The sequence below is a fragment of the Triticum urartu genome, chromosome 4, assembly GCF_003073215.2.
Source record: "Triticum urartu cultivar G1812 chromosome 4, Tu2.1, whole genome shotgun sequence".
Lineage (NCBI taxonomy): Eukaryota > Viridiplantae > Streptophyta > Magnoliopsida > Poales > Poaceae > Triticum > Triticum urartu.
Window position 1 is genome coordinate 176,298,528 of NC_053025.1, and position 8,749 is coordinate 176,307,276.

At 44.2% G+C, this 8,749-nt stretch overlaps 1 protein-coding gene across 3 annotated transcripts; it reads left to right on the forward strand.

The window, feature by feature from the left end:
- The first annotated feature begins 908 nt into the window (after window positions 1-908).
- On the forward strand, window positions 909-3,965 carry LOC125551229. Of its 3 annotated transcripts, none has more exons than XM_048714382.1 (6): window positions 909-1,565; window positions 1,931-2,235; window positions 2,452-2,529; window positions 2,628-2,667; window positions 3,083-3,210; window positions 3,299-3,965. In XM_048714382.1, the coding sequence occupies exons 2-6, from the start codon at window positions 2,146-2,148 to the stop codon at window positions 3,332-3,334; spliced, it is 372 nt and encodes a 123-aa protein (XP_048570339.1). In that variant the 5' UTR covers window positions 909-1,565; window positions 1,931-2,145; the 3' UTR covers window positions 3,335-3,965. The 3 variants fall into 3 exon arrangements, 2 of the variants coding, with proteins under 2 accessions (XP_048570339.1, XP_048570340.1); XM_048714383.1 differs by having other exon boundaries at window positions 3,083-3,177; XR_007302299.1 differs by lacking the exon at window positions 2,628-2,667 and having other exon boundaries at window positions 3,083-3,965.
- Window positions 3,966-8,749: the final 4,784 nt, after the last annotated feature.

Consider the following 8,749-nt stretch of genomic DNA (forward strand, 5'->3'; position numbering starts at 1 on the left):
GTCGCCGGCTAGAAGAAGGAGGCGGCGACGGATCTTGGCAGGATGGGGTCGCCAGTTCCTAGCAGATCAGCGGGGGTTGAAGGAGCTGCACAGCCCGCCGACGACGCCTCGCACCTGCGGGTGGGGTGAGCGGCGCGGGAACGACGAATGAGGGTGGTGGAGGGCCTTGATCCGGTGGTGAACGGTCTGGTGCCGTCAGATCCGAGCTCGGTGTGGAGCAGGTCGCCGGCGTGGTGGTGGCTGCGGTGCGTCGCGGGGAGGGCGCCGCCCCTGACTCCGGTGGTGGGGCGTCGCGCGGGGGAAGGGAGGTGGCTGGGGGAGGGTTGTCTCGCCGGCAAGTGGAGGAAGGTCGCGGGTGGGGCGGGGCGCAGGAGATCGGTGCGGTTGTGGGGGTGGGGGAAGAAGGTGATGTGGTGGTGGTGGGTGGGTTGACCTGTTTATTTTTTATTTCGTGTCAGTCGGTGGGTTGGGGTGTTAGCAGAATAAGGCTCCGGTGTTATTCATCACTCAGGGTGCAGAATAAATTATTCTTCATCCGAGATAATCTTATCATTGCTTCCTAAATAAATTATGTTTAGAATATAAATAATTACATGCAAATTGATTGGATGTGTAAAATTTGGTATAAAAAAAAATAAAAATATAGGTTATAAGACTAGAAAAATCATATTTTATGTATGTTTTATGCCATGTTTTCACATTCATAAATTTACGTAACATAAAATATTTTTTACGGCGAGTACATATTTTCTTACGTTCTCTTTTTATGTATGAAATAAGACAAAATTTATGAAACATAAAAATACAATGTATTAATATTAAAATAGAAAAGATCGCTTTATATAGAATCAGAATAGTTATTTGGATCACGATCGCCGACCGGATGGACTTGTTCCCGAACTCCCCCAGCCCGTGTAGAAAAAAAAACCCACTCCCCGTCCACCACCTCCCCTGATCCCCAACCTTCCCCCGATCTCCCTCGTGCCAGGTGCCAGCGCCGTGCATCTCTCCCCGCTCCTCGATCTCCTAGCACCGCCGCTCCCCGCTTCCCCTGCCTCCCGGCGCTGCCGTGCCCACTTCCCCTGCCTCCTAGTGCCGCCGCTTCCCTCCACCCCGCTTCCTCTACCTCCAAGCGCCACTGCCCCAACCTCCGGCATGCAACTAGGCTGCCTTCCGCCGCCTCCCCTTGCTCTGGCGTGCCTCCCATCGCCATGCCTCCGGCACGCCTCCCACCGCCGCACCCCCGGCCCCGGTGCGCTTCCCGCCATCGCCTTCTCTCCAGCAGCCGCGGCCACCCGTGACCAGCGTCAGCACAACCAGCTACAAATCCAGTGGGATTCGCCCCCACTCCTGTCCATAGTCGCGTGGCTCGCGGCAAAACAGGGCCGCCGAGGAGAACATCTCCCGTCCGGCAAGGAGCATCTCAAGGGCGTCCGACGAGGAGCATCTCAGGGGCGAGGAACATCTCCCACCTCCTCCCTAGTGCAGAGCTTTCAGTCCAGGCCCCCGCGGCAAAAAACGCAGTGTCCACTCCTATGAAAATGCTCCTCCAATATCTTCAGGCGGTGAGTGTTCTTCATGTTCTGCACTTCTGCCCAACTTCTTCTGAACTTCTGCTTGTTTCATACGTAGTGAATTTGCCCTAAAAATTAGACCATCCATATATTCCTTCAGCTCAGTAAATAGTTTGTCTAGAAACTACTACTACAGTTAGTTACTTTTACATAATTCTTAGATGGTTGGTTAGCCTAAATCAGTAGGCACCGAGCTCAAAAACTGTGAAACTGAAACTCTGCACACTGCTCTAGCAGACAACAAGAGACGCTCTAACTGAAAATCTGAAACTCGATTGTGTCGCGAGTGCCTAACCATGTTCGTCGATGCAGCTCTGATCACAAACTCTTTATTTTGCCTTGTTAAATCGATGCAGGTGTGGGCATCCGGTCATAGAGAGATGTGTGGAGCGCTGCATTCCGCTTGTTGTTGACCTCGTGGCCGCAAACGCCGAGATTATTGTCGTGTGTGGACTGCAACGATGACCGAATCCGACCTTCACCAGCATCATCATTCTTCCTTCTCCTGTTCACCAACGTGCACCACCCGTCATGGGTTAAGACACTGCTCAGACACTTCGAGGTGCCATCGATGGATGTCTTGTCAAAAAGATTCGCTCTCTTCGGCTTTATTGCTGGGTGGAGCATCGCAACCTCTGCTGAGACTGGACCTACCTTCCAGGTATATATGCTTGTAATGATTCTCCCAACCGATTCAGCAATCCCTTTTTCCTAAGCATTGAACCTATTAGACATTACCTACAACCTAAGACTTGTTTATTTCTCTTGCACAACCATTAGACAGTAAATATACCTATAAGATAGATTAAGCCTACAATGCCAATGGTATCTCGCTGGTTCTAACAATCTTTCTAACATTGATGATTTTGTGTTGCAGCTTGCACTGGTACTCGTCTCATGCATATACTTTCTCAACGACAAGATGAAAGAACCTTGGCAGGGCGTCTGCTACAGGGTTAGTTAGCACCTGCATAGCAACATACATACGAGGACTCCCTTGGTCGTTATTAGTCGCACACGTATAGGGTGTTTAATCCTCCTATGTACTTGCAGGCTTGGACTCTTTGCGAGTGGCTGGATAGTAGGTTCGCTGGTAGTCCCAGTGATCCCGACATTTATTTTGCCGCGTACTTGGTGTCTGGAGCTCCTTACTTCGCTAGTCGCTTATGTATTTTTATTCCTGGGTTGCATCCACTTGTGACGTTCCACCCGCTAATGTCAAAGACAAACAATTTTGTACAGGAGATGTTAATGTAAACATTGATACGAGTAATTGATAGCCTAGGTTGGTGTTTTTTCAGTAAAAGATATGGGCTTGACTACTGAGAAAACATTTTAGTTTCCAGCCTCGTCTTCATGAAACAGTTTAGTTAGTCCACAAGGATCAGACTAAATTTTTTCCTTGTGAGGTTTCTGAATGAACATGTTTCACTAAATAAAATAGAAGAGTAATTATGATTATTTGTTCGAGACTGCAACCAAGCTAACTAGCTGCCCTTGTTTTTCAGCATGGATAGATTGTTTCAAGAGGAATTTACTGCACTTTTATTATGATTCAGATTTCAGAAGTAAGCTAAAACAATTTGGTTTGCAGCAGGTTCAGGCAAGTCTTTTGTGTTTGTTTCAAGGTTCAGAAGTAAGGAAGTACTAGCTAGTTTAATGTAGTAGTTTTTCAGGGCTCAGATTTTGACGCCTCTAATGATTTTTTTGTCTACTGCACACAGTTGAATCTCCAAGTTATAAGATTCTGTCAGTGTTGAAGATCAAGATTACTTTCAAACTGCAACCATCATCTACTATTTGGTTGTCCTTTCCATTGCCCCTTGAGTAGCATCGTCTGTTGTTTCTTTCACCAGCAGAGCACCACTCTCTCATGATGAAGTTTCCTAATTGAGTCTCAAACTGCAGCAACCTAATCTGGACTTGTTTTAGGAATGACCGATTAATCGGTCCAAATTCTAACTGTTGATTATCCACTGGGCGCCTTCACGGCGTGCTTCAGACTCCAATCCATCCTTGTTGTCCTTAGAGAGGAACACGTACAGGTCGTGGGTCGCTAGCAGGAGATAAGAATTATATGCATCAGGTCACTTAGCTTCCTTTGCTTTGTGGGCAAAAGGTTATCAAAGTTCTCGCAATTTTTTTGGGTAAAAAGTATAGAAATTCATGGAAGATTGATTTGTGTATGCTTGTGAGTCTGAAACCTTTTTTAGTTGATGTCAGCCAAAAAAATGTGGATATGTTGTGCGTGTGTGTGTAGTACACCGAATTGAAAAATACTATTTTCTGTCATGTAGATCAAAGAAAGAACATAGAAAATTTTAAAATGTGGATACACACATTTTCTATGTATGAGCAAAAAACAAAGAAAAATGCATAATTTCTCCTTTATTTTCCTCTTTGTGATTGTGTGTTCTCCCTTTCGATCAAAATTGTGTGCTCTCCCTGTGTTCTTAGAGTGATATTCACATGAGATGATGTCCATGAATGCAGTAGGTTACCTTGTCCCTTGTCTTACCAACAAGGGGGTTTGTGACTCCTTGAACTAGTGCAAGATATGGAAGTTGTTTGCACTTGTCCTCTCCAAAATGATATGAGTGAAGTGTGTTGGCGGAGTCACCCTCAAGAACTCTCTAGTTCTTATTCTTCGGGATCCACACCATCTTGATGGGAATCCTTGGAGTTGTAGTCGTACTTGATGAAGTAGAACTTGATGTAGTCTTGGGAACCCACTTGACCAAGGCTTTGGGAGCTTCTTCAAATGCATCAATCTCCTCTTGAAGCTTGTCCTTGCCTTTTAGCTTGTGGTATTGTGGTGGAAGATCATCTTGAGCTTGTGTTCCTTGGAAAGAAGTAGGATCATACTTCTCTTGTTGAGGAACAAACTTCCTTTTGGGGTATTGAACTTCTTCCCACTCAACTCCATTGACATTGAACTTTCGTTCAAAACCAACACCTTGATTCTTTCACTGTCTTCCTTGCTTGCGTACAATTTCCTCAAATTGCTTACTTCCAGCAAGGCTCTTGTAAACACCTTTATCTATAATTCCCTTCAATAAGCTATTTTCTTGCTCAAGTGTAACTTGGCTAAGAGAATCATTAGTGGAATCAAGAGAACTACTAGAAGCAACATCATTGAGTTTAGCATGATTATTGTTACTACTAGAAGAAGAATCTTTCTTACTCTTGTTGCTAGATTTAACTTGTGGCATGTAACTAGACAAAAGTAAACGCTTGGCAATGTAAGAAGAACTTTTCTTGCGAAGATCATCATTGATCGCCTTTAAGAACTCATGCTCTTGCTCAAGGTTGAGCTTCTTAAAGCGTAGATTCTCATGAGTCTTTAAAAGCTCTCGATGATTTTCCAAGGTAGTTTCATGAGCTAACTTAAGAGTGTTTAGCTCTTTAGCTAGACGCTCAATCTCCTTCTTATCATTGTCATTCGTTTTGTCTTGATTAGCATGATTAATAGCAAGTTCATCATAGTTTTCATCACTAGAATTGTCAACAAGTAAATCATCATCACCTAGCAAGTCATCTTCATCACTATTGAAATCAACATACTTGGGGTGTGATACCTTCGGGCCTTTAGCCATGAAGCATCTTCCACTTCCTTTATTTGGTGACTCAAATATGTCATAGGAGTTGGTTGACACAAGTGCTAGACCGGCAACACCTTCATCTTGAGTATATTCGGAGTCAGAGTGATAATTTTTCTCGGAGTGATCGTCAGAGTCGGAGCCGGATACCCATTCACCAACGTGAGCTTGATGTCTTCGTTTTGTGTAGCCCCTTGATGATTTGTCCTTCCTTTCCGAATCCTTGCTTATCCATGATGTTCTTCTTTCATAACGTTCATATCTACTCTTTCTCTCTCTTGGTGGTGATTCTTCTCTCCTACTCCTTCTTTTGGGGGAACCTTCTCTTCTTTTGTAGGGAGCCATACACTCATTGGAGTAGTGTCTGGGTCTTCCACAATTGCAGCAATTACGTTCACGACTTGAAGATCTTTTTTCATTGTAGGACCTTGACTTGGAACTTCTTTCCTTGCTTCTACTCTTGTAGAACTTGTTGAAGTTCTTCACCATTAGGCTCAATTCTTTCATTGAAGTCTTGTTTCTCACTTGATGATGTAGGGGCTTCACATGAGGCTTTATAGGCACCACTTGATTTGTTGTGAAGTTCCTCTTTATCCTTAAGTGACATCTCATGAGCAACAATTCTTCCAATCACCTCCGTTGGCTTGAGATCTTTGTAATTGGGCATCATTTGGATCAATGTGCACACGGTATCACATTTTCCATCCAAGGCTCTTAGAAATCTTTTTGATGATGAATCTACCGGTCATCTCTTCACTTCCTAAGCCGGCAATCTCATTTGTGATGAGAGAAAGCGTAGAGTACATTTCAGCGACACCTTCACCATCCTTCATTTTGAACTTGTCAAGTTGACTTTGAAGCACATCCAATTTGGATTCCTTGTCGGAGTCGGTACCTTCGTGCATATCAATCAAAGTATCCCAAATTTCCTTTGCATTCTCAAGACAGCTGATTTTGTTGAATTCTTCGGGGCACAATCCGTTGAAGAGAATATCACAAGCTTGAGCATTGTATTGCAGCATCTTCAACTCTTCCACACTAGCCTCACGGTTCGGTTACCTCCCATCAAAGAATTCACCTTGCAAGCCAATACACACAATAGCCCAAACGGCGGGGTTATGTCCAAGAATATGCATTTTCATCTTATGCTTCCAACTAGCGAAATTAGTACCATCAAAATAAGGACCTCTACGGTGGTAATTTCCCTCACTAGACGCCATACTCTCCTAGGTTGTGAAACCAAGGCTATGATCACCAAAGCTATGGAAATCAAGAAAAATGGAGACCAAAGCTCTGATACCACTTGTAGGATCGAAAGTATGTCTAGAGGGGGGGGGGTGATTAGACTACTTGACCAAATAAAAATCTAGCCTTTTCCCAATTTTAATTCTTGGCAGATTTTAGCAACTTAGCACATGTCAAGCAAACAACCTACACATGCAATTCTAAGAGTATAGCAGCGGAATGTAAAATAATTGCATATGAAGGTAAAGGGAGGAGTTTGGAGGGAGAAAACGCAATGTAGACATGGAGATTTTTGGCGTGGTTCCGATAGGTGGTGCTATCGTACATCCTCGTTGATGGAGACTTCAACCCACGAAGGGTAACAGTTGCGTGAGTCGACGGAGGGCTCCACTCACGAAGGGTCCACGAAGAAGCAACCTTGTCTATCCCACCATGGCCATCGCCCACGAAGGACTTGCCTCACTAGGGTAGATCTTCATGAAGTAGGCGATCTCCTTGCCCGTACAAACTCCTTGGTTCAACTCCAGAATCTTGACAGAGGCTCCCAAGTGACACCTAACCAATCTAGGAGACACCACTCTCCAAGAGGTAACAAATGGTGTGTTGATGATGAATTCCTTGCTCTTGTGCTTCAAATGTAGTCTCCCCAACACTCAACTCTCTCTCATAGGATATGATTTGGTGGAAATATGATTTGAGTGGAAAGCAACTTGGGGAAGGCTAGAGATCAAGATTTATGTGGTTGGAATGAAGTATCTTGACCTCAACACAAGTGTAGGCAGTTCTCTCTCAGAAAATGTATGTTGGAAGTGTAGGCATGTTCTGATGGCTCTCTTCACGAATGAAGAGTGGGTGGAGGGGTATATATAGCCTCCACACAAAATCTAACCGTTACACACAAATCACCAAACTCGGTGGGACCCAATCATACAACTCGGTCAGACCGATTTACTTCATAATATGACCATTGGGGTTTTCGGTGGGACCGACATGTCAACTCGGTGGGACCAATATCATTAGGGTTAGGGCATAACGTAATCTCGGCGAGACTGATTACACAAACTCGGTGAGACTGATTTTGGTAATAGACTAACCAGAGAGTTGGCCAGGCAATCTCGGTGGGACCGATTCGCTCTCTCGGTAGAACCGAAACGTTACGAAAGGGAAATAGAGAGTATGCATTGCAATCTCGGTGGGACCCATCACTCATCTCGGTTGGACCGAAACGTTACGAAGGAAAACAGAGAGATTACAATCCCATCTCGGTGAGACCGAGATCCCTATCGGTGGGACCGAAAAGACTAGGGTTTGTGGAAGTGGCTATGTCAAGTGAACTCGGTGGTGCCGGATAGATCAAATCGGTGGGGCCGAGTTTGACTTTTGGTTTGGGATATATTTGGATATGAGAAAGTGGTTGAGGGTTGTGGAGCATATCACTAAGCATTTTGAGCAAGAACCTCATTAAGCAACACCTCATCCCCTCTTAATAGTATTGGCTTTTCCTATGGACTCAATGTGATCTTGGATCACTAAAAATGAAATGTAGAGTCTCGTGCTTTGAGCTTGAGCCAATTCTTTTGTCCTTAGCATTTTGAGGGGTCCACTTTTTAACCCATGCCATGCCAACCATTGAGCTTTTCCTGAAATATTTATCTTCAAGTAGAATTAGCTCAATGAGCTATATGTTGTTAGGAATTACTACTCGGGATAGTTGCACTTTCACCGTGTTTCTTGGAAGAATTCTCCTTCATATGTGTCTGGGTTAATGTGAGGTGCATAATCATCTTCATTGGGGGGAGGTGGTCTAAAACGTGGCGGCACTTCATAAAAGACATCCCAACTTATGAGATTAGGATCACTTTGACAAGCTCACGATAGATAGAAAACTTGAGTAGCCTGTTGATCCATAATATAGACATCGGGAACATCCAAATGGGTGCTTTGATTGATTCCACTAGCCCTATATGTTCATGAGTCCTTCTAGTCTCCTTAGATTGGAATCAATAACATTTGAAGACTACGACATTTGGTGGGTTTGCACCATAGCATTGAATTTCATAAATTGCATCAACTCTTCCATAATACTCGGTATCTCCTTCGCCGATAGCAGAGATACAACAATTTGTAGACTTTCGGTCGGCCATTGATAGCTCTTTGCCATAGGTACGAAAGTGATACCCATTGATGTCGTATTTGTCAAATGAACGAACCTTATAGTCAAAACCATTAGCGACTTGTCTCAATTCGGCGTCCATAAGCTCTGACTTAGCCTACAAGTTTAATACGAAAGGGATTATTGCATTAGCCACAAATTAGATGAAGAAATGAAAT

Coding starts and splice junctions, on each gene's coding strand:
- LOC125551229 (XM_048714382.1), top strand. CDS start 2,146: ATGGATGTCTTGTCAAAAAGATTCGCTCTCTTCGGCTTTATTGCTGGG. Junction 2,236..2,451: donor AGACTGGACCTACCTTCCAG/GTATATATGCTT, acceptor TTTGTGTTGCAG/CTTGCACTGGTACTCGTCTC. Junction 3,211..3,298: donor GTTTGTTTCAAGGTTCAGAA/GTAAGGAAGTAC, acceptor TACTGCACACAG/TTGAATCTCCAAGTTATAAG.